Source organism: Haliaeetus leucocephalus, unplaced genomic scaffold, assembly GCF_000737465.1.
Source record: "Haliaeetus leucocephalus isolate CR32 unplaced genomic scaffold, Haliaeetus_leucocephalus-4.0 Scaffold751, whole genome shotgun sequence".
Classification (NCBI taxonomy): domain Eukaryota; kingdom Metazoa; phylum Chordata; class Aves; order Accipitriformes; family Accipitridae; genus Haliaeetus; species Haliaeetus leucocephalus.
In genome coordinates, this window is record NW_010973187.1 from 12,332,625 (window position 1) to 12,358,996 (window position 26,372).

The 26,372-nt window shown below is 41.6% G+C and overlaps 1 protein-coding gene across 1 annotated transcript in view; it reads left to right on the forward strand.

Moving 5' to 3' along the window:
- Positions 1-26,372, forward strand: part of GRM3 (glutamate receptor, metabotropic 3) — a 45,139-nt gene that overhangs the window by 15,076 nt on the left and 3,691 nt on the right. The window contains exons 3-4 of the mRNA XM_010580949.1: positions 18,240-19,306; positions 23,709-23,883. Of these exons, the coding sequence (XP_010579251.1) occupies positions 18,240-19,306; positions 23,709-23,883 (1,242 nt within the window). The remainder of the gene's footprint in view (positions 1-18,239; positions 19,307-23,708; positions 23,884-26,372) is intronic.

Below are 26,372 nucleotides of genomic sequence, written 5' to 3' on the forward strand. Positions count from 1 at the left end.
AGGACCCAGGATCTTGGACACGTTCTGGTAATACAGATTCGGTCACAAAGCAAAAATAATGCAAGAGCAGCTGAAAGTTGAGATGCTTCAAAACTCTCATCTGAGTGTTTCATGCAATGCAGCTGAAGCCACATGCCTGGTCTGAGCAATACAATGCCTGTGTGTGTCATGCCGTTTGGTCTGCTCCTAAAGATTGCTGCATCAGTAAGGATAGTCACATACCATGACATATACAGATGCATAGGCAATGTATACATATCATACGTCTTGCTGTAACTGCATTTGATTTATTCATCAATTTCACAAGCAGCACAAGAATGAAACGACCTTTTAGTCTTTAGACCCATGGAAAATAAGAAGCATCATTTCTCCTCCTCCTCCACACAGCACTTAATACATAGAAACTATTTTCTCGTTTGCCTACACTTAACCTCAGAGATACTTGAACGTCTTCAAATTTTTGAAATCAGATGTTTTTAGGAGCACAGCACTTCACAGAAGCGGGGTCCTGGCATACTGATTGCCAGGGATGGCGGTGGTGTGCAAGGTGCTTCTGCCCCTGCCAGTGAGACCCTTCAGGACAGTAACAACTGACCCAAACAAGTAGGCACTTCAATAACTTAAACTTCAATTATTTTGAAACTTTTTTTGACACTCCAGGTACTTTTATGGGCTTAAATGTATACACTCTTAACAGAGACCATCTGTAGTCTGTCACTAGACAATCTTAGTACATGATTCCTAATTGTTTTTCTATCGTGCTGAGATTTTTTGAGCACCCAAGCATTTTCCTACTCAACATTTAGGCATAAAGTCAAAATAACCACAATTTTCTTTGACCAAAACTCCAGGAAAATTTTCATTTAGATACAGACAGAAAAATTGATTTTCTTTTTGACTGAAATATCTTTTTTACTTTTTATGAATTGGAAGTTGAAGCTGTTCGAGCTGAAAAAAAAAATTCAAAACCTGTCATTGTGTAATTTTGAAAACAGAAGGCTCTTTTTTGAGCCAAATTAATTTGTTTTGAAATCAACATGGAAATCTTTGAAACTCTGAAGAGCTTTATTTTCAGTTAATTCTCATTTCCAATCTAAAACATTAAAAACCTGTCGAGTTCTTTTCCAATGGCTTTGTTCTGTATATATTGTTACTAGCTTACAGCATGATTTGCTCATCTCCTGTTTCTTTGTTATTAGTTCTTCCATTATAATGTGAATCCTTGTTTTAATGTCAGTGATTTTTTAAGCAGATGAGTGATTTTTATGTAGTGAGAGAATCAGCAAATCTCCTATGCCTTCCTCTTTCAGAAAGGTGTGAAATTTTAATACATACAAGTCTTGTCATTGATTTCTATGGGACCCAGAATTCGCCTTTTCTCTTTTCTGGTTGAAGACGGTCTCTGGGTGTTTTTTTAATACAATGTCAGGACCCTGCTGCGTGGTACATTTGATCAATGATGCTCTCAAAATTTCCAGCTCCAAATCTAAGAACATATCCCCAGTGCAGAGAGAGGATGGCATGGAAGCTACCAGCCCATCGGATACACCGCAACCAAGTCAGGTTGGGAATTCTCTCTCTTCTTTAGCGTAGGTAGTGACCCACACCCACCAAAAGGAAGCAGGCAAGAAACAGAACAACAGTGATAACCGTATTCACTCGCACACAAACAGCTATTTAAGCAATACCTCCTTTGCTGAAAAGCAGAGGTACAAATAGATGAGCCCTGCATGCATAAACCTGCAGCTTGCCATGAAAGAAATTTGACAAATGGCCCTGAATGTATTCTCCCAGTTTCCAGGAACAGGTGATGGTGCATTTCAAACACACCAGTCTGAGTAAATGATAAGATGCATTTATGTGACTGGTGTGGGTCTGTGCAATTTTAGACACTTTCCCTACGCACTTGAATTAGTTTTGGTCGGTCTCTGATTACAGTTAATGGAGGGGATCAGCACTTACAGAGTGTGGTTCAGCCCACATGAGGTAGCCCATGTGAGATATGATTTCCCCTACATCTCTTACTATTGACTACAGATGGAGCACAGAGCAACTAAGATTCTCACTTGCCATTTAGCTGAAAGCCTGCAGCGAGACTCTCAGGCACAGCATTAATGGGATCTGTAGGGAAATACTCAGGGACCAGCTAACAGCAGGGCTGGAGTAGAGGACTGGCCAGGATTTGTGCACTCTCATGCTGCCACTGCTGCTGACGTGCTGTGTGACAGGTATTTCATTAATATCTCCAGGGCCCTAGTTATTTCTTTTTCATTTAATTGAAATAACTCCATAGAACTGCAGTGTGGCATGAAGGCAGGGTGAGATTTCATTCCTTATTGTCTGTGAGATACACCGAGCACATAATTTTCTTGCAAGTCAGTAAGATGTATATGACAAATGTCATGATATCCTGAATCTTTTCAGTAAGGGAGAAAAGAGATGCCTGTGCCTGATTCCCACTTCCAGTAGCAGGATCTGAGAATGCAAAGCCCAGCCCCTAGATAAATACACTCACTCCATCTCAGTGCTTGTTTGGCCTTTCAAAGAGATATAGGCTGGTTCATCTTCTTGATCTTCCCATCCTCTGCATTCTCTCCTGAGGGCAGAAGTGCAGCCCTTGATGTTCTGCATTGTGATGCTTTTCTGCTGATAAAGAGATGCTGGTTCAAGAGGCTGTTAGTTTGTATTACCAGAACAACAAAGAAGTGCTGAACAAAAATAAAGGGCTCCATGGGAGAGAGCACAGAGTAAACTCACCTTCTCGCCAGCACCCAGACATTGCTTGGTGGAGGGCAGCGTGTGCAGGGGACTCTCGGGAGGGCTGTGAATCCAGGGATGAACCCCAACACGAGGGAGAGCTTCACATATCCAGAAGTCTCCCTCCCTCAGAGGGATGGAGGGGCCAGTGCAGCAACCAGCTCTGCTAACTGGTTTAGCTCCTTTAAGCCACCAGGATGACACAGAAAAGCAGTGTTATTGCCCACAGCGCTGCTGCAAGCCTCACAACATTTGACATGTGCCAGGGCAGTGAACATTAGCAGGGGTAGCGTGAAAGGGGTGTCCATCATTTGGGATAAAGTGTCAGGGTCTTGCACAGCTGTGCCCCAGATGTTGCTACCTCGTGTAGCTGCTCCTCTGGGGCGTTGGGCTCCAGGTTGGCCAGGGGTGAGGAAGGACAGCAGCGACATTCAAGGACCAGCATTATCTCCATCTGGCCCAGGGTTGCTGATCTGGCTGTGCAGGATGACAGCCTTGTCACCCAAGGGTGCAAGACTGGGCTCCAGCTTTTCCCACTACAGTTAGCAAGGCTGACGGTATTGCAAGATTAATTCTGCCGTGTGTCTAGTGTGGGACCGTAGAAGCAGAGGGAGGTTGGATTTTGGGGTGTATGCGTGTCCACCTGTCTTCTGCACCTTTCTGAATCTCTGCAGCAAATGGTAGGAGGAATTTGGCTAAAGTAGTAATCCTGGAAAACAGATCATTAAAGATTGTAGGCAACACATATGTTTATAGTACTCAGTGTCTTTTCCTACCCCTTTCTTTCTCTGCAGCTACAAGACTCACTCTCATGTCCCTCCCTGTATTATGTTCAGAAATCCAGCTCTTCTACAGCAAAGCCTACATCATCAAATCTAGCTTATACTGGGCAAAATCCTCACCTGTGGCTAACCAGAATGACTACCCAAAATGAGAAAAGGGTTGTAAGTCAGGTCTGATTTGTCTCCCTTCATCCCCCGGACTCTATGACAAAACTTTTATTCCCACCTGGTCCTAATTTCTGCATGGTTTATTTTCTTTCTTCCTCCCCACTCTGCCCCAGTCAACACTCAAATAATATGAAGCAGAAACACAAACTCGCCTTCTCATTTACTCTTGCTGGTGACTTCCATGGTGGGAACATACTTTCACAGACCATTTCCATCGTAACTATTCCACCTAAATAGGAAAGAGCTTAAAAGTCATGGTCTGCAACAGTCAGATGTCACCTCACTTGCGAGCACAGCAGCATTGCATGGTCCCTGCTCTGGGATTTAGCCATAAATGTTTCCTGTCCTGCTACTCCATCATCTCACCCAATGAGCTCCTGCTCATCAGGTCAGATCCTCTTCACCTCCAGCACTCAAATAGTCAGCTGTAAGGTCCTCCTGGCCTTCCTTGTGATGCTTATTTGTAAAATAAACCAGAACACCGCTTTCAGCTGAAGTTAAAAATTTCATGGGCAGAAGGCATCTAATACCTTGTTAATTGTAAAAGTTTTAAAAGTGTAATTCATGATGGATTTGTGGCCAATAAAACCAAGGAAAATGTAGAGTGAATTCCCCAAGATATTTATTTAGAATATACATGAAAAAGATGTGTAGGTTTTATAGGAAAAATTACTGCCTTTTTCCTGGTACCACAAATGTATCATAGCATTTAAAACCTTGAAAGCAGCTAAAGGACAGTCTCTGAAAGTACACTTGAGACTTGCTATTCCAGAGAAGAGGAACAGTTGAACCTTCCCAGTATTTTCCCATATTTCTCTCTGTATTAGTGTTACATTGGTATGTACACAGACAGAGCTCTAGCAAGATTTTGACAGCCTGGTTTTCCTGATGACACCCTCTACTTTCTTCTTCCTCCAACTGCCTCTTTGCAGACCTGGCTGCTGTGGGGATCTGCAGTTCCTTTCCTTGGGGCAAATTTACCTCTCCAAGAGATTTCTGGGCAGAAACCTCTGCTAAGCCTTCCTGAAGCTTTTAATATGTGTATATATTCATACATTTATGTACTTTGTTTATGTACATGCATATTTTCATACATATATATTTCATTGTGTATAATATAGATTGATAATATACAGAATTGTAAAGTTAAAGAATAAATCAGGTTGCAAGGGCCCTTAGGAGGTCTCTAGTCCAATATCCTGCTGAAACCAGGGGCAGCTGCGCAATCAGACCAAGTTGCTTAGGGCTTTATAGATGTAAACTGGCTAAAATTGAAATACTATGGAACCTTTTCATCCTCTAGTTTAGGTTTGAGGTGTCACGATGGCAAACAATCCGATCTGTACTCTGGATGTGTTGTGTGTCACACACTGCACCGTGTAAACCGAACACTTGGGCTGGCAGCAGGACACAGACATCGTCATCTCTAGGGCACAGCTTCCAAATAAAATTTTCATTAAAACTTCTCTTGCCATGATGGCAGGTCAGTGACCTACCTGTTAATGGTGTCTGTTACCTAGCCAGAGACCATCATAAAATGCTGCCTTTTCATGCTTTCATTTGGTTCTCATTAACATTAATTAGCCTGAGTGAGCAGGAGCAGAGGTTGAATTGTGTTCTTACCTCTTGAGATAAGCTCCAGCAGCAGAAGCCAAGGTGTGCTGGACCACTGTTTCCCATCTAACTTGGGAGCAAGGTACTTCTGCCTGCTGCCACCACGCTTCTGCCTGACCTGGGTGCTGAGCTCCCATAGACAAAAAGACGGGAAATGCAGCATTAGCAGGACACAGAGCGGCAACAACTATTCTTCATAGTCCTCAGGAAGATTCTGGAAGCGTGTCACCTTTGGCCCTTACCCAGCTGGGTGCCGTTCCTGGAAAGCCTGCAGAAACCACAGGCCAGCAATGGCCTCAAACTTGTTATAGCAGCATATTTAAGTGAAGGTGCTTTGACATCCCTAAAATAGCAAATAGCTCTCCATCTCAGTTTCCTTTACCTGAGTATTTATACAATGCACCACTTCAGCTGAGCTATGAAAAACTGAACATAAAGTTATATAGTCTGTGCCTTGTATGTAATTTACAGTCAGCTGCTTTTGTCATATTGATAATGTAGCCTTTAGGCATCTTAGATATCTCTAGAGTACGCAGCGCCTGTGCGGGTGTGTAAATGAGGATGAGATTAGACACCCTGTGTTTATGGAGAAACCCATGACTGAAAAACTGAGCAATGATCTTATTTCAGATCACATATTTGAGAGACAGAAGGCTCGGTAACCTAATTTCTCTAAATCACAGACTTCTGTGTTTGCCTGCTGCCTGTTTTATAATAGTAATTATTTCATCTTTTGTTTCGCTGGCAAATGTCATGTGAATCCCAGACACTGAGGGTCTGCACAGTCAAAGTGCTCGGAGAAGCCTTTTCACCACCCAGCCACGCACGCTCACTTTTCCAGTCCCACTGGTCTTTACAATAGGGGAACAACTCAGGACATACCATGGGATTATATTCTTATTCTTCATGCAGATTTACCTGTGAGAGACATCCACACATAACTGAAAAGATGTCAGGTCTGCTTCTTTCTCTTTGTGACCTGGAAGGACAAGATATCATGTGAGAAAAGGCTTTGGTTCAGGAGTCCTACCCCTTACCTTTTAGCATTTAATTTGGCTCTGAAAAGCCAATGGGAGGACCAGATTCTTCTCTATTACCTGCAATGGAAGAGCACTTTAGCACTTCCAGAACTGATCTCAACTAGTCTCACTTGCATGCTGGGGTGCTATTTTAGGGGCTGAAAAAGGCAGAGGCTGTGCTCAGAACATGACCACAGCAGAGTTAATGAGGATAAGGACAAGGACGTGAGAAGGAGATTGCATAGGGACACACTGGCACAGTGTGATACATTGGGAAAATAAATTACTCTTTTGAAGAATCCAGGTGTGTCCTGAACTTCCAGTGAGTCCCCGAGAAAACTGGTCTTTTCAAAAGGTAATGAAGAAAACTACAGAAAGTCACAAACCCAGATGTCTAATCCCAAAGATAAGTAAATGTTATGTTATTTTTACCAAACCTTTTTCTTGGCAGCTAATAATTATACTAGAAAGGCAGAACTGAAAGCATAATCTGTAGAAAAGTATCTTTTCTCTTGAAATAACCTTAATATCACTACACTCCTGGAAGACAAGTTTTCTTTATCCAGTAGAGCACAGTGCAAAGATATTCCCAGGCTAACAATGACTAAATGGGAACTGGTACCAAACCAGTAGAGCTGCATCGACATGTCACTAACATTCAGCCCAGCTTGGTGCTGCAATCTAGACATGGATCTTGGTCTGAATCCTGCATCACTTCCACGTAGCATGTTTCCAGGCAAACCTGTCACAAGATGACTGCTATACTTGTACTTGTTAAACTGCAGCCCAGATGAGCATGTGAATCTATTTCAGCTTTCTGCCTGAACTATTCCCTTCCAGCTTGTCTGGCCCATTTCTGGATCCCAGTGCAGAAAAAAGCAGCTCAGTGACACAGTCGTGTTTCTCTATCTAAAAGCAAGAAAGGAACTCAACCCAACCTCTGAACATCCCTTGTGTAAATTTTTGCACTAACACGGATTTCTCCCAAATATTCACAGCCTTTCCCTTTGTGCAGGTGGTCTCATGAATCAAAAGAAGTACTTAGGGCAATAGTTTCAGAGGAATGACTGAAAGGATTTCCTACCACATATTCACCTTTCTTATTCATTCAAGTGTTAGTATTTTTATTAAAAAAATTATGGAGGCCAGTAGTTCATACCTACTTTCTAAAAGACAATTCAAAAAGCAATCAGCTCTGCACTTTCATGGAGCAGAAACTCCTTTTACATATGAGTACTCTTCACAAACTGACCTTCTACCCAATTCCTGTCAACTGCAAACTGGATGGACCTGGCAGACAAATGTGTTAAAGGGTGACTTTCTTTTATTTCCTCATCTGTTAGAGCTAAGCATCTAAACACCTCTAAAAGCATCTCAGAAAACCTCTGCTTTGGCATCACTGCAATATTTATGGCTATTTTGTTAGCAGATACAGAATATAATGTAAAGAGATATTTCATTGCTGTTATCTGAGTGAGTCATTTCCTTTTGTTTCCTTCTTCCTGCCATGAAAGTGAATTTTGTCTGAGGATATAAGTGAATACAAAGAATACTAAAATTCTCCAAGGCAGGGGGAACAACACACATATTCATGCACAAGGGTATCAGAAGCAGAGAAACTTCTAACAAAAATGTCCACAAAATCCTAGCTTAGGCAATCCTTTGATTTGCTTTCTCACCTCTTGCTCCAGCCATGGAGCAGTAAATCAACATCAACTCACCTGCTCACTGTTGGGATGTAAAGGAGTTCAGCACTAAGCCAGAAATGACAATATCTCCAAGTATAAGTCCTAATACTTAAGGCATGTAAATCATAAAATAATTACCAAGAGCATTAAGTTGGCTTGTAGGGTCTCCACACCAAAACTCACTGTCTCCTTAGTCCATTGGAAGAACAGCACAGAGCCAAAAGCAGTGGTGAGGTGAACGATGGTTGCAAACACCCAGTAAATAGAAAGCAGCAGTTAATGTACCTCACAGTGTGAAGGTCCCTGCCCCCTCAATCTTACATCCACTTTTCATCTCCTGCAGTTTTGCTGTTCTTGTTACAAGCCCATCTTTCTACTTGCCAATATATGAATCATCTCATCTTTTCTAGACTAATGACACATATATATCTAGCACTTTTCCTACAGAAGAAATTCAAGAGTATTTCTGAAGGCTGAGAGATATTCACTTTCTAAATGTGTATGTGCAATTGCTCCTCAATTCAATACAGGTTTCATGCAGTACATTTTTCTATTTGCTGCTCTACACAGATTCCAGACAATTTGATGGACAACAGAATAAGCTAATGCAGCAATTCCTTTGTATGTATGAAATATTTACCACTTCTGAGGCTGAAATATGAGGCTCAGCTAAGAAAACACAGTCGTTTTAGCCAGGGAAGGAATTGCACCATGCTCAGTGGAAACAGGGAAACTATTAGTGTGAGAAAGATGAGCGAAGCACAGCCTTGAAAAAAGTCCTCACACAGAGGGTATGTGCCACAGAAATCCTGTGTAACTCCATAGCTGAAAGCACATGGACTTTCAGGTGGACTGTAATTCCTAATGGCTGCACCTGACACCTCCTTCCAAGTCTATTCCTTTGACCTAAGTAACAACACATCATGTGCCCCTATAAATAATTTTTACCTATACTTTCTCTGAATGTAGAAGGTTTCCACGGTATTTATCAATGGCCCTGATGGATGGAGCAGCTGATCACTGCTCCAAGATCTTGATGCCAGCTTGGGAGCAGAGATTGGCCTGCTGTGCCAGGACAGATCTCCACCAGACAGTGGCAAATAAGACACTGTATGAAACTGCTATTGGGAACTGACAAAAAATGTGCTGAAAAAGTTTGTTACACTTCCTGTATTATATTTGCACATCTATTTGTATAAATAGCTAATGGCTAGTTAATGGTCCAGTAACTGAACGAATAAAAAGCCCATCTTTAAAGGCTCTTTAGAGAAGAAAATATCTCAAGTCAGATGAAGGTTTGAGGCAGTGCTGTTAATGTCCTTTCTAGATCTCTGAAACACTTTATCAGTCTAAGCCTACCAATGTGTCTCTGCTTCCACCATTAAACAGGCAAATAAATCAACATTTTCTTTTTACGTTTTCCCCTGAGGTCCAGTGATTGCTGTTGCTGTTTCTGAACTGATTCAGTGGAGCAAAACATTAGCAAAAATGATTATATGCTCTCAGCTTTATCTTTTCTTCCTGAGAGCAGAAGAATTTGCAAGTATTAATAGGACATGCAGCTTGCACGTTGTAGGGTAATGCATGCCAATGAACACTGGTGATGTTGGAAGAGGTGACGTGCTACCTTTGCACCTGGTGTGTGATATGCATGAATAACCTTAAAAGCTAGGAGTTCTTATCCTTTATCTCACTATCTTTTCACTGAAATTCATTGTTGTGAGTAGCCCACTTTCACCTCTCGATTGGCTGACTCAGCGTTTGGTCATACACGAGATGTACTGTATTGAATATTGACTTAACCTGTCATTTTAGTAGATGTGCATTTCTAGCCATCACATTGTTATATGGAAATGAGTAAAAAGAAAATCCAGACTCAAGCCTTTACAAAGGAAGATGAGTCACATTTAATGTGTGTGGTGGGCCTTCCTGAAAGCATTAGTTGTATGATTTCTCCATCAGTGGCCAAAATTCAAGCCAGCCAGCTTTCATATCTTCTTTGACACAACTCACTTTGTAGTCTAGTAACTGGAGAACCACCAATGGAGGAAGCTGGCAACTCGTTATAGCCAGAGCCCACCTTTGGAGGTGTTTATTTCTCTCCACTGCCTATAGGAGCTCTGTAAGAAAACTACACTCCCAATATAGACACTCTAATTACATTTTGGTTAAAGAAATTTACACTTTTTTCATGCACATATTCTATTCACAGAGAAAACTGATCCACTCCAGCATCTTACACCATAAGATGTGTGAAACATTTACATTTCCAGCTGAACTCTGAGCCTCCTTTGTCTTCCACCAACATTATTTCAGGTGTGCCAAATACTATAACTGAGCTGCATAATAAGTCTCAGCATAAACATTCCTCTGTGTGTTTCACTGTAGCATTGTTTCTTTATTCCAGCTCTGAGCATCCTGCAACTCCTTTTTTTCCACAAAATGTTCAATAAATTTGAGCTTCAGTTATTTCAAAAATATGTTCTCCTTAGAATTCACTACTTATGGTTTTATTTTCCTACTGGAAATACAATTTCATTTTGCAAATCACCTCATTATTAGCAATTTGTAGGGTGTTTGCTGAGAGTTTTCAGTAGCTTCTTAACAAAAGTAATAGCATAGAGTCATAAGATTTGTAGGAAGAGGCAATACCTTTATTAGACTGCCCACATACCTGGAAAAAACAGAGAAGCTTTTGGCATAACATCTCTTTGCCATATCTTGTTTTGCATCTTGATCAGATCTTGTGTTTCTAAACTATATACTTTTAAAGAAGCGAACAAAAAGCTCTCAGCAATTATTCTGCAAATGGATAGTAATGAGGCTGTTTGCAAAGTGAAATTGTGTTTCCAGGAGGAAATAAAAACCTGATCTACTGAATTCCAAGCAGAGCTGTTCCTTCAAAATAATTGAAGGTCAAATTTATTGAGCAATGTTTCTGATGACCTAATGAAGTGACCTTGTGCCTGAAAGCTTGTGCACTTATTCCATCTGTAGACTAGTCTAATAAAAAATACTGCCTTTCTTATGGGCTTGAAGTTTCTTGAACCTTAGACCATCACAGCTACAGTATTACTACCACTAAATAAAAGTATTGCACTATAAGTAATTAAATCTATGTCAACCCACCTGATTTGGGAGTGTCTTCTTATCACGTCAATTAGGAAATAGCAGCTAGAGGGTCTATTTCATGGTTCATTTGGTTCTGATCTCTAAGGGCAAACTATCTAACTAAATTATTCAGAGCACTGTCTGGAAACACCTCTCTAATCCTCAAGTCCCCACAGAGGAGAGAATGTTTTAACCAACTTCCTTTAATATCTTAATAACTGAATCCATTCATACTTCCTTCAGGCTGACAAAGAAGAACAAAAAAAATATTATTAGGTATTCAACGCTTCCTTAGCCATCAGCTACTATATGCAATCTGGGGGTGGAATTAGCACACCATGGAATGGTGCCTTCCAAAAGAGAAAGATTCATGCCCCCGTGACATAACTGAGTCCCTCACTTAGTACAAAAGTGAATTTTAGCAAAATTAAAACACAGCTTCAACCTCTTTCAGCTGCACCCTGGAGGTACTGAGAAGAGAGGGGTAAGGCAAGGCACCAGTTCCCAGCACTGACGTTAAATGGGAATGTCCCTCACCCAGAAGTCCAAATCGGACACAGGGAACTCAAAACCCTGGGACAGGCAGAAAGTTCCAACCAAAATCTCAAGCTCTGAAAGCAATGTTAATGTTCAGCAACTGGCAGATAACTCACCAGCCAACTCATTTTTTCCTTAGACCAAAACATTTCAAGAGGTACCAAAGGCCAGCCCAGAACTTATAGTTCCAGCTCCTGAGCTTTTGTGTTGTCACCTTAACAGTGGTCATAATTCTTCATAATGGGAATGGGTTCCCCTTGCTTCTGTTTACAAAATAACTAGTTGGCCTGAGGGAGGAGTTAGGCAGTTTAAAGTCAGGGTTTAATTTCCTTTGTAATTGCAAGATGATTGCTAGTATAAATTACCTTGCATGCATTTTGCCTCTTGTGTCAGCCATTTCCTAAAGTGGATAATCTTAAATTAAAAGAATGGTATCAATTGAAAGGCATTGCTATGTTGGAATCTCACAAATCATTCGCATCAATTATCCACCTAGCAGACTTATTAAAAAAAGAAAAACACCTTGGATGCTTGTCCATGAATGCTTGATTTATTTTGAAGTTAGACTAATGAAACCATAACTAAAAAAACTTCAAGAAATTTTCTTAATTTCAGGGGATATGTTTTGTGGTTTTAAGGAGAAATATAATGACTGCAAAACATTTACATGTTTTCTGCCTTCCATGTCTCAAAATCCAAATCCTTTAAGATACCAGAAATTCCCTTTTTAATTCCTTAAATTTCCTTAACAAAATGACAGTGATTTCATAATTTCTTTGATGAAGGTTTGTAACTTAGTATCATCTAGTTCATTGTCCCCAAGTCCTAAAGACCACACCTATGCCTAAGGGCCACACAAGCAAGAGGACAACCCACACCTGAAAATGTAAAACATTCTGCTTGAAGCAAGCATTTCACGAGCAAGTTAGCTAGGGAGTTCTCTGTTCAGCCAGGCTGAGGATAATGACGAGCTGAATGAATTCTGATCTTTCGGACCCTTCTTAGTTTATTTTGCCAGCGTCCACATGACTTTTCTCCCGGACTGTTCTCTCCGATAGCGTCCACCGCAGTCACAGCACCTGTGCGGACAGCTTGCTGGAGACTCCCCTTCGCAGGTACATTGCGGAGAGCTTGTACAAGCTGCTATCACTTGGCACTCCAGCTGTGAGCCTTTCTGTTCCAAATATCAGTGATATTCATCTCACTTCAGATACCTACATTGTAGATGTATTTTAGCTAGTCACTCTCTTTGTGGTCAGCAGAAAAAAAAAAAACACACAGGTACAGTTCAGTTGAGCTATCCTAGATACCTAATCTAAAGTGAACCCCAGAAAATACCCATTCTTTTTTGTAGGACAGAAGCTTGGGATAACTAACTCATGTGCAGATTCCCGTGTGATAGATCTTTGCAACTAGGCCTGGGGAAATGTTTCTGTTTCCGACTACTGCAAATGCTGTGGGAGTCTATGACGTGTTGAAATTCCCCACAGCAAGTTTCTAACCTGAGAGACACCATAGAGCTGAATGGAAAGTCTGTAGACAACAGATAGGAAAATTACGTTTGTAGAAGACTAATCAGTCTCACTCATTTCTTGAGGGAGAAGAAGCAATACTGCATATGACCCAAACACATCCAGAAACGATGGTGCAGAGGTTAAAAGTGACTACTTGTCTCTGTGAAATCTGATATTTTAAGCCCGTTCATTATTTATTAATTGTGGAGAGGTATGATCTAGTGACACTTCACTCTGAGCTTTCTGTATACTAAATTTTAAATTGCCAAATTTCAACATCCCTTCTACCGATCACATGTGAAAACAGCTGCGTTATGCTGAGATGGAAACAAGAGTGGGTGCATCAGGTCTCCATTAGTTGTTCTGAATGTTCAGCCAAGCAGAAATAAGTCACTTTGACCTCAACAAACCATATCTAGCTGTCAATAAAAGAAAAAGAAAAGATATATGCATTCTCAGGGTCCTTTGTGATACTTTTCAAGATAAGGCATCCTACACGCAGATGAGCCCGTTGGACAAACACACCATATCCTGTTATATTATTATCAAAGCTCTTCCTTACAATGCTTTAAAAAGGCATTGCCCAGGATATGTAACAGGAAGGAGTAGGGGGCATTAAAAAAAAAAATATTTTTCCATTACATAAACAAATGTCTTGTTTTTCAGTCTTAAATCAGAAGTTCAGAGTTTTTGCAGCACCATCTAGTGAGACTAAGGAGGTTTTACTCAACTTTTCAGAAGCTCCAGTCTGTTCCCTCTTTACATTTGCATTTCTTTTTAATCATGATCTCCTTACAGTCTATTGGTTGAAAGTCTTTGGGGTCAACAAGCTGTTGAAGAAGGTGCCTTTGGTGCACACAATAGTCCTTTATACATTTCTTTCTGAACCACACAAAATCCTACAGCTTTGCAAACTGCTGAGCTGAAAAACTGCAGAGCTTTCATCAAGCCTTGTTATTAATGAATTGCCTCCTAGCTAGTGAGCCGTGCCTCTGATCTGTACCTTGTTTTGAAAGAATACACTCTGCAAGCAAAGAACAGATGGGTGTTTTATTGGATGTGAAGGATGTTTTTAGATGTAGGCATACCTGTCATCATTCCTACCAGGAAGTGTTACTGATGATATTTTCTATAAGGCAACATCTATACACTCAGCTCTGTGCCAGACGCATGCAAGACTCTGTATGCAAAATATCCTTCCTGGCCCAAAGATGCTGCTGGCAAACAAAACTCGGTCTGATTCCAAGCCAGTTAAGATGACGCTTATCTTTTCCTAGGCTGCTCTGCCTCTTAAAAGTTTTTCAGGCCTAATTAGGATTAAAACTGCTTTGTTTTCCTCATCTACTCATCTCTGGTTAAAAAATCCTGGAGTACTTTTCACCCAACTGAGCCAACGTGCAGAATCAGAAGCATTTCAAAAAAGATTTCCCATACCACCTCTTAAAATAATGTTTTTGCCCAATAAGAAAATAAATCTCCTCTTCAGAACTTTTTCTGAATTCTTTCATGTCACCAAGAGCTGTACTGACACCAAAAACAATAAAGATTTCCAAATGCAAGCAACTCACCTGCTTCTAACAGCACATAAGCACATACTTGTAAACTATGTGATCGTTGGAAAAGATGATCCCACTGTAGGAAGATGGAAACAAAATGACGTAATTCATTATATAAAAGCTATGATGTTATTTTATGTTCTTATCCATATCTGCTCCTAAAACAGTCATAAAACTACCCAGTCATTCCTCTCTTATCTGAAGCTGGAGGAGTTTGTCCTCCACTTACACGATGGCATCCTCTTCTCTGATAGAATTTTTTCGGTGAGCAGACAGAGGTGGCTGCCTGCACTGTGGCTCCACAGGTTTCTGTCTTCTGCACTCTGTACACCTGAGCATTTCTCCTGTCACTGCTGTTGCATCTTCATTGCTGAACTGCTGCAAACTGAAGCACAAAGCATCACTGGTTTATCTTTAAGTCACTTTTAATTATCCTTTCTTTTCCTTGATAACTTCTTTTATAGAATTTCTCTTGGATCACTGCTTTGCATAAAAATAATTCATTTCATGAAGTGCAAGGGGAGGAGAAGATTCAAAGATACTGCTCAAAGGAGTCAAAGTTTGCATTGTCATTCAAAGTTAGTCTCTCAGCTAACAGCACGGGTAGACCCAGGGAGTCCTGTCTCTCATCTCCCAAGGGACGAATCTGTAACAGCTTAGCTGCAACTGTGAACAAGACCTGCCAGAAATATCTGTCATAAAGATTGTAGGTTTACTCTCAAAACTGAAACGTAACTGCAAAAAAATTCTCAGAGTGACTTATGACATGGCCTGACATAATGTCTGGGAAAATCATCTACTTATATGCAAAAAATATTCTTGTTACTCCAAAACATAAAATTCTGCTTTCTTATGATGTTACATTCTTGCCTATAAGCACCTTATTTTTATTATCATTATTATTGCATCGTATTTTCTGAAAGCATGACTTTTTGGAAGTGGTTCTGCAGGATCTAGAACACGTTGATAAATATCAGTTAAAATGCCCTAGGGATTTTATATGTAATCAGTGGGTATATTAATTCCTGCCACCCAGTGGGCTCATTTGTAGGCTTTGGCTCACCATTCTATAATTTAATACATCACTGTTTGGTTAAATGACTTCATCCTCTCCATCTGAAGGAGTGTGATATATTTTCCTCTATCAGCAGCCACTAAAAATGAATGTTTCAAGCTACCAGCTGTGGCTGACTTAAAACATATTGTCCTACAATAATCTTTTCTTCATATTTGTAGCGTGGGAACAGCCCCGTGGAAGACATCGTACACATCAGCTTCAAGTTAACTATACGTGAGATTACCTGCTTTGCCTTCTGGACCTACCTGCCAAGTCCAAGGCAAATACTTTGCTCTTTTTAAATGCCAAAAATTCTATCAGAGCTAAGAAGTTCTTAAACATGTTACACAGAGGGACCTTTTTCCTGAAAAGGGCTGATATTTCTGATCCTCACGTAGCTTGCACTGGGGTACTCATGCACTTGAAGTTATGCGCTCGACAGAAGATAAGCCATGCAACCAGTTTGCAGTTTGTCTTACCTGCGGCTCCACTGGTGCCAGTAGAAGTCACAGGCTCTCAGCACACCTCAGGAGCTGGCCAGAGTAACACTGAAGTGAATAAATTGGCTCTTAAAACCAGGCTGCTGTGTTAACAGCTTCTACAATCTATATAAGTGTCCTGAATAATGAAGTAAGACACTGGCAATGACAACACATTATTGAAGAGCTGTTAAGTGCTGCATTATGATTTTGTTTTAATGCTGCTCCTGGATGAGAGAGCTTGCATGCCTGTGCATGAGGAGGAGGAGGGAGAGAAGGGAGACTGCTTAATATTCTTCTTGTTGACCTATATTTTGAATTCAGCTACGTGCTCAATTTAGAGCATGTTATTTCCAGGAGGACCGGCCATTTGGGGGAGTAATGTGCTCCCCTTAATTTTTGTGCACTCAGAGTCTTGTTGGGCTAGCCAGCGGTACAACTAGATGCCAACAGTGAAGAAAAAGAGAAAATAATCCTCTTCTTATACATTCCTGGGTTATCCAGACCTAGTCTGTAATCCTGCAAACCAAGGCTGTCCCCCACTGCGGTTGACACAAGTGAGGTGATAAAGTGGCGGAGAGGGCAGGGATAAGAACAGGCAGAGTCCTGGCTCAAACCCAGAAGAGACTATAGGTGGACATAAATTATCTTCCAACCTTGCCCTAAGATAAGAAGAAAGTTGGGAAAAAAATGCCTTTCAAGTCCAGCACCCGGGGAAGTGCAGGTTATGCATCAACTCTCCAATTGGGGATTCTGTACCAAAACCCAGTCCCTTTTACTGACCTTAGTGGGAGTACTGCAAAATAAAATAACACTCTGCAGGAATAAAGGTGAAAGAATTTGGCCTCAGTGCTTTATAGAAGCTAAATAAATCTACTGCAAGAAATCCAAAGTATCTGGAGGTTGAAGTGGAGGCAGATACTACACCCTTATACGATACTGCTCGTGTTCAAGCACAGCATGGGCACAGATGCAGGGAAAGAGATTTATTCCAGTAATGACAGTGGAACCACTTCTGTAACCAAAGACACTGGGGAATGAAATCACCTTTATTGCTCATCAATGGCAAAAAAAACCCTTTTGCTTCCTGCCTATAAAGCTATTCACCTTTGATGCTACAGCAAACGACCAATAAATCACATGGTAAATGCAATTTCCTCCTACATTTTTAATATTTCTCCATTCCCTGCATGAGCCGCAGCTGGAGGAAAAACAAAAACTCTCCAGAGCTTACCAGTTGGAAGTGTTACAATATTGATTTCACAGAAGGTCACAGATCCAGTTTGTGGTTTTTTTCATCTCTTCCCCAAACAAGATATATGACCAAAGCAGCACATGCTGGGAACCTCAGACTAGACAAGAAATATCAGAAACTGGTAAAATTGAAGCAAAATAGAAAGGATTCAAAACTTCCTACAACACAGGGAGAAGTGAAAAAGACATAGTAAGAAATTGTTGAGAACTTCATAGTTACTTCTCCATCATCGTCAAAATGAATCCTCTATGCAACTGAATTCCAGACCGTTGGCCTCAAAACCGATGTTTATTGATCTGAACATTTAAATTTCCTTATATCATGACAGCAAATTTTCACCAAGAAATGCTGAGTCTCAGTTAGAAGCAGACCTCTTTCTTTCAAAAGAAAACGTGAAAGGTAGCGATTGCGCATACTGGGGGAAATAACTGGAGAATTTGTTTGTATCCAGGACAAAAAAAGTAAGGACATTGGTAATCTAACATTTACAAATATATCCCATGCAGTAAAGTGAAATAGAGTTCTATTTGAGTTCTTTTCTTCTTCCAAGTTCAAAAATGAGACAGATACAGACCTCTCGACTTACCTGTTGGCACTTGAATTGGATTCTATAAGCTGTCAGGTGTCTGTGCTTGCCAAAGGGATGAAAGAGTCATCTGCAGCTTTGATAATAGCATTCTCTATTTCTTTTTTTTTTCACAGCTCCATTCAACCCTCCTAATGCTGCAGACAGTATGGTCAAATTCGATGCCTATGGAGATGGAATAGGACGATACAACGTGTTCAATTTCCAGTACACTGGAGGCAGATACTCCTACGTGAAGGTTGGTCAGTGGGCAGAAACCTTGTCACTTGAGGTGGACTCTATCCACTGGTCCAGGAACTCTGTCCCTGTCTCCCAGTGCAGTGACCCCTGTGCTCCTAACGAGATGAAGAATATGCAGCCAGGAGATGTCTGCTGTTGGATTTGTATTCCCTGTGAAACCTATGAGTACCTGGCTGATGAATTCACTTGTGCAGACTGCGGGCCTGGAAAATGGCCCACAGCTGACCTGACTGGCTGTTACGACCTACCAGAAGACTACATCAAGTGGGAAGATGCTTGGGCAATAGGTCCTGTTACCATCGCATGCCTGGGCTTTATTTGTACTTCCATGGTCATTGGGGTGTTCATCAAGCACAACAATACCCCCTTGGTCAAAGCCTCTGGCCGTGAACTGTGCTACATATTGCTCTTTGGGGTCTTCCTATCTTACAGCATGACTTTCTTCTTCATAGCCAAGCCTTCTCCAGCTATCTGCACCCTGCGTCGTTTGGGGCTAGGAAGTTCCTTTGCTGTCTGCTACTCTGCCCTTCTGACAAAAACAAACTGCATAGCCAGAATATTTGATGGCGTAAAGAACGGTGCTCAAAGGCCGAAGTTCATCAGCCCCAGCTCTCAGGTCTTCATCTGCCTGAGTCTCATTTTGGTACAGATCGTGGTGGTGTCCGTGTGGCTTATCTTGGAGGCCCCTGGCACCAGGCGGTACACTCTTCCTGAGAAGAGAGAGACCGTCATATTGAAATGCAATGTCAAAGATTCCAGTATGTTAATCTCCTTAACATATGATGTAATCCTCGTAGTCTTATGCACTGTATATGCCTTCAAAACAAGGAAATGTCCAGAGAACTTCAACGAAGCCAAGTTTATCGGTTTCACAATGTACACAACGTGCATCATTTGGCTGGCCTTTCTCCCCATATTTTATGTGACATCCAGTGACTACAGAGTAAGTCTTTGGATATCTGTTTCCATAAATCACATGCATCACTTTAGAGGACCATGTCAGCATTCACTAAAAGCTTCTTTCACTCCTTTTGCCCCCTGGATCCCTTGCAAACAAGCCCTGTTTCAATGTCAATGTCCAGCTAAGCATATTACCAAATTTCAGCTTATTTCTAAGAAAGATCGTCTTATTTCAAACTGAGAACATACAGTTACAGGTGAAAGGGATTAGCACTATCAGTCTGATTGTGATAGAGGCAGAGCATATGGATTTAGTATTCATATTGGTACATCAGTTTGTGGAGTCATAGTCCTAACAGAAAAACCTAGTAGATCATGAGCTAGAATGAGTCATAATGAGTTATTTGGTGGAGGTGGGCCTTAAACAAAAACTAAACTAACTAGTCTCCTTCTGCAAAAGATTCTGCCATTCAAACATGGTATTTTCTTCCAAATAAAAAAGATAAGGAAAGAATTTCAAAGTTTCCTGTGAAACAGGGTTGTTTAAAAAAAAATACAACAAATGTTATCCTTGAATAGAGAACTTTTTATTCTTTCTCCACTCTGTAGAGGATAAAACGCATACCTCACTAAGCAGAAAATATTGGTCCGCCTTCAACAACAAACTTAAAAAACATTAAATTGCTTAAACTGCCACATGGTGTTGCAAAGCTTCAAGTTCAATAAAATCATATTTTTGGACAGAAGGAAATTGTCTCAGAAAGAGATTCAGATCTGCTCCACTGGAAATCTCACAGTTATTATGATGTGAGAAGTGACTGCTGGAGTTGGCCCTTACAGCAGTTTGCATTGAATTAATTCAACCTTCTGCCCAGAAGAAAGGTAGATTAGCTAGGGGTGGCATTATTACCAGTAGTACGTACACGAAATAGCAAGTAAAACTGTGAAGATAATAATGTCACTTAACATACTTTTGGTGTGACCACCCTGGAACAGTATATTTAGTACTATTTTTCTCAGTTTAGGAAAGGTACTGAAAACCTCAAGAAAACAAGGATAGATAACAAATGATGCAGTAAGATATGCAGAGTGACAGTAAAAGAGCTAAATATATTTAGTCTAGACAAGAGTAAACCCAGGGAGATGTCATCACAGACTATAAATAATTTCAAGGCAACAAAAAGAGAGAAAGGGATTATTCAGTCTCAGGAGAAGTTAGAATGGTGAGTAATGGACGGAAGCTAATGAGGAAAAACTGTAAGGAAGGCACTGGGGAACAGCTCTGGACACCCAAAGTAATCAGGAAGATAGACACAGAAGGAGGGTAATATCAGTGCAGACAGCCACATCAGCTGGCAGCACAGACACTAATGGTCAAGAGGAGCATGACTTGATTGCTCAAGCAGCATTTTTCAGCCTTATCTCCCAAGCAGGATTTTTGAAACCACCTGTAGGCATTTAACTTAAATGCAATGTTCCAAATATGCTAACCCAGGTCCTACCAAACTGACAGAAAATGCTTTTAACACCTTTTTTGATACTTTCATGACATGTCAGGAGCTTTTTGAAAATCCTATTCTAGATGTCTACGCTTCTGGGGGTCCTTTGAAAAGCCCATATTTAATTTCCAAGGAGTGTTACCTGTTGACTCTGAATCAACCTGTGCCATCCTAATGTAGACCAGTACTGGTGGCATCACCAACAAATAACCTTAGAACCAATAAAAAATCTTATGGCCTGCTGCCACAAGTCACAGACTTCCAGTCTTCATCATCACAGCAGTCTCCATTTCCCAACTCAACAAACATAGGCTGCCCAGTTCTTCTCTAGTACGGACCAGGCTTTTGTACCTGCAGAGTGTCAGAGAAGATCCAGTCCACCTTTTTCTCATCACGTCTGATGCTGCAAAGTCTGCTGACCTCCTCCCGTAGCTCCTTAACTTGGCACCAGAAATCCTCCACATCTCCTCCAGAAAAGGAGAACGACTCCCCCAGCCCCTCAGATGTCCCTGCAGCCCCAAAGCTGCGGAGCTGCCTCTTCCCTCAGGAGCTCAGTCCAGGTCAATCCAGGTATGCCAGGGATAGTTGCCCCTGAGGGCAGTGGGGACCGTGCCCTGAGGCATCCCCCTTGCTCTGCACACAAACACAGCCTTCAGCAGAGTTTCTAGCCCTCTTCTGCGCAAATTTCTGCACACTGCTGAACCTGTTAGCTGCCCAGCACCTCCAGAGGGCTCTTCCCAGCACCTGCAAGAAGCGTGCCCAACCTTACTTAACCAAGAGTCAGCTCAAACCAAAGCTCCAAGCTGGTCAAGGACAGCTGGCGGAGCTCCTTAGGATGGAGGTTGCTAGAAGTCACAGCCTCCTGCAACGATCCTCTCCCAGCAGCAGTAAGGCACGCTGGCATTCCTTGAAGTGTTCCCAAGAACCCTCCAATGATCCCAGAAGTTGTTCCCAGAAGGTCTAGAAGATCCCAAAGCAGAGGCCAGACACTGCTCTGCAAACTGCTGTGTTTGGTGGCTGACTCTGTCAGCTGCCCTGTCAAAAATCTGAAGGACAGCTCCTGGAAAAGAAAGATTTCTCTGATGCCATTGATTTTCATGCAGAGATCCACACTGATTTCAGAATCAAAGATACAATGAGACTTGATATGCTTAAATAAGCACACATAACATAAATTCTGAGCCCCTGTATCTAGTACATTTAAGGGAATTTTCAACCTGATCACCTCAGACAAAAGAAATCCAGCAGTAACACAGGAAGGGAAAAGTCTGGGTGTTAAACTGGCTATAATAAAATCAGGTTTCAAAAGTTCCTACTGTTTAGACAGTTTCTCCCTGAATTTTTTAGGGGCACTTCTGGCTCAAGATGCTCTCCTCCCCGCCAGTTGTTCCTGCCTGGTCTAGCAGGATTGCCTCCATTCTGCCAGCACACCAATGTCTCTTCTGCCTCTTACCAGTGAGGCTGGGTTACGCATCAAACCACTGAAGTGACCTGAGTTAAAAGGAACCCTATGGGATAGGGCTATTTTTAACCTAAATCATTTCATTGATTGAGTGTACAATTATGTCATCCCAGCTGAACTGCTCTGGGAGGCACGAACCCTAGCAGAGCAGAGTGGGGAGGAGGGCTTTGTTAGTGAAGATAACTTATCTTGAAACTACCACCTTCATTTATTCTTGTTTTATAAGAAAACACCCAATCCTGTTTCACCTGTACAGTGCCTAGTTCAATACGTACCCCAGAATGACTGCAGAGCCCTGTGGACAAAATGTAGAGAAGTGAAGGAGAAAGTGCAGCTGGAAACACTAAGGTGTCCCTTCCTCATTCTGTCCCTGTAGGGTTTTCCATGTTCACTCAACCTGTGAAAGCTGAGCACCTTTTCATGGTATTTGCCACATCTACCTTGGGTAAAGAGTTAGCATTATAAGATCACATTTATTATACTCACTGCTGACAAAGCACTTGGTGCTCAGTGTATATATAAAGCAACAAGGTCCATTCCCTACTCTATTTTTCATTTTGTTCCAATTATTTCTGACAAGAAGATATGAGAAGCATTCCCATGGAAGAAGGCTAATCTCCAAGGATGGCAAGAGTGTAACTAAGGAAAAACAAGCTGTGGATGTGTGATCATTCAAATTAAGCAGTAGTTTAAAGCAGTTTAATTCAACATCTTATTTAAGGAATCTGCTTGGAAGAAAAGAATATAAACTGAAAATGAGGCAGTAAACTGGCACCTAGTTATACCATTGAACAAAAAGGAAGAAAGATAGGCAGTGCCAGCAAAGTTACACTAACAAATGCCCCAAGACAACTATGCTAAAATCCTGCAGCCTCACAATTAATTTCTGAGCCCAAAAACTTACGTCTCAAGGTCAGGTCACTCTTCAGGCCCAGTCTGACAAATGTCACCAGCTCTTATGTTTACTCCAAATCACACCTCTATTCCTGCAAGGGATTTTTCAGCTTCTCTGATTGGGATTGAAGCTGGAGACCAAACTGGTTTTCAAATGGATGCTTTGCATGGGGAATCTAATGTAAACCCACATAAAGTATGGTATGTGCAAGCTGGTTTCCACTGCAGCCAGCTTTGCTCAGATATTGCATAAGTGTTACAGAGGATTTCCTGATCAATTTAGAAATCAAGGGCATGAGAGATGATAGAAAGAGAGCAGAACTATCCTTTCTGTACTCAACTGAGGGAGAACACACTCAGTCAATCTCCCTCTGATACGCAGAGACACAGGGCACACTCAGCACCATGCACCTCACTCCTATGATCCCAGGATTGTGGAAGATAAGGATGCGACAGACGTTCAAGCCAGCCTGTACCAGTGCAAACCCCCAGGACTGTGATTCCTGCTGTTGTATAATAATGCTTCTAATATTCTGCATTTCAGAGCTTTCCATACTGAAACACAGCACTTTGCACCCACTCTCTCCTAGGTGCAAACCACCACCATGTGCATCTCTGTGAGTCTGAGCGGCTTTGTCGTGCTGGGCTGCTTGTTCGCGCCCAAGGTGCACATCATCCTCTTCCAGCCCCAGAAGAACGTGGTCACTCACAGACTCCATCTCAACAGGTTCAGTGTCAGTGGGACCGGGACCACTTACTCCCAGTGTAAGTAACAAAACTGCCGCTTTTTTATAAGGATGTGGGTTTGCGGTGGGTTTGGGAAAAGACGAAATAGGGGTTTTACCAGCAACAAAAAGACCTTTATAGGCTGAGCTGCGTACCCAGTGGAAGCACCACTTCGTTAGTGTGTGGAGAAAAAAACCTCATCTCCCTCCCATGGGAATCAGCTCAGAGCCCGCTCTGAAGCTCCCTCAAGTCAGCAGAAAGCTTTCGATGGGCTCTGACACCAGCTCGCTGCACAAAGCAAGTAGAGCCTGACACTCGCTGTCACTCTCGCAGCAGCAACAGGAACAGATTGCCCTGGAGTATTCCTGTCAAAGTGACATGCGAACGGGACCTGGGCCACGATACAGCATGCTCTCAATGGCTTTTATTGCCTGCATTATAAGGAAAGGCTCCAAGTCTGCAGCAAATGCATACAAGGGATGACATAAACTCCATCTGTATGCGGAGTGTGAGCAATATTCTTTGTAAGTGCCACAGCTGGGAGAAGTAGTGAGTGCTCTGTTGCAAGGACAGCTCATCTGCTTTGCCTCCCTCCTTTCCTTCATCCTCAGACTCTTCATCCCAAGCAGATTCACATCCGTCATTTTGTTTTGAGGCTGTTGCTCCTCTTCTGGGTCAGTTGCTCAGAGGCTTTTTTTGATTTAAAAAAAAAAAAATAGATCACCTGTATGGTTGTTGTCGGGTTTTTTTCCGTGTCAAGCTTAACTGGTCAAGCATGGGAGCACCCAGCACCTTGTTCACAGAGCTCTGTGGACAGCATGTCTAACCTGGAAAGCTAATTGAAAAAGGACATGACAACTATAAAGAGGCACGGAATAAGAAACACAGGAAAGGGGGTAAGCAGAGCAAGGCTTGCCAGCAAGTTCACACTAACCTAGCCTCAGGTTTTTGAGTATCGCCTGAATTTCAAAATGGGCTAGAAACCTTTGGCAGTTCAGATTTCAGACAGAACATGGAAGGAACTTTGGGACCCTGCTGTGTATCACATTGGCAGGGATTAGGAGGTAAAGGGGTCCCAGTCATCTCTGGCTTTCCCACCTCAAACCATAACGTGTGTGAATGCCGAGGGTCCTTTAACAAGAGAACAGCCATGTGGTTCTACTCATCCCCCATCTCATCATAGTCAGGACGGCATCCAGTCCTGACACCCGAACCCAAAATCTCCTTGCTGTTTTGGAAAACTAAAACCAAGAGACATGAGATGGCCCTAAGTGTCCAAAGTGCTGAGCACTCCCAAAAGACCAATGGATTCCTAATAAACTTTAGAAACTTGGTCCCTTGATGAAATGGTAAATCCCATGAGATTATTTTCATCCCTTATGAATTTTGTATAAGTGGTCTTTCCAAGTTTTTTAATTCTCTCGTACTACAGAATAAGCTTAGTCAGAAACCATTTTGATTCATGGATACTTTTGTACAGGATTGCATTTTGGAATTTTATATTTTTATTATAACGGCTGGATAATACATGTGTGTGCGCAAGCATGCGTGCAACTGAAAACATACTCAATGCACAGCTTTACATTAAAAGCCTACTTTTTCAGGTTTGTGAATGGCTTTAAGACATTAAGGAAAGCATAAAAATCCAGACTTACAATCTCTTATTATTTCATTGTCTAGAAAGGTGGCCACAGTCATTTACTTTTACTGCTTAAAACCTAGCTGAATAAGGGCTGCTCATCTTTGTTGGTCTTTTCGGCCCATGGCAAGACATGGACCTGAAAGTAGGACTAAAAGGTCCATCACATACAATGGAAAAAGCCCTATAGTTTCCATCTAGGACAGTTGTTTGGGAAAATAACACTGAGAACTCAGTGTCTATCAGCACCAATATTTTTAAGAAGGAAAATTTTCCCTTACTCCCTTCCATTTATTTGTAAATTATTGTAAATAAATTTTCTTTTTTTTTTCTTAACTGTTTAGTCATTTATAAACCTCCAAAACTGTTGTAATCCAAATTGATTCTAATCCGTGTCTAAAATATTCCTCTCATCAGTCCCAGAGCTGTCAGCTTGTTTTTATTTTGGTCCTGATGGTGTTTTTATCAGTCAGAAACTGCTTAATATGAGACTGATCAAAATTAGCTCCAGGGCATTCTAGTAACAACAACATCCGAAAAGCCTGTTCCTATTCACTATCAGAGCTTTAGGGGACAGAGGTACCCAAGTTGCTCGAATGGGCAATGTGTTTCCTATGTCCACGGATTCCCACCTCCATTGCATCTCAGGGCTGCCACCACCTCTTCACTCCATCAGTCATTAATGCTATGAGCATAGTGGGTCACGAACAGCAAGTGACTCAGACAATTTGTAACACAGTTCCTTGAACCATGAAAACTGGCCAGACGCTACGAGGAAAGATGACACTCGTGATGCTCTTGGGTAGTGTTAAGTGTTCGCTCTAAAGGTGTATTGCAATTACATCCCTAAAGCGAGCAGTGGAGGGAGGGCCTGAGGCAACGGTCAACC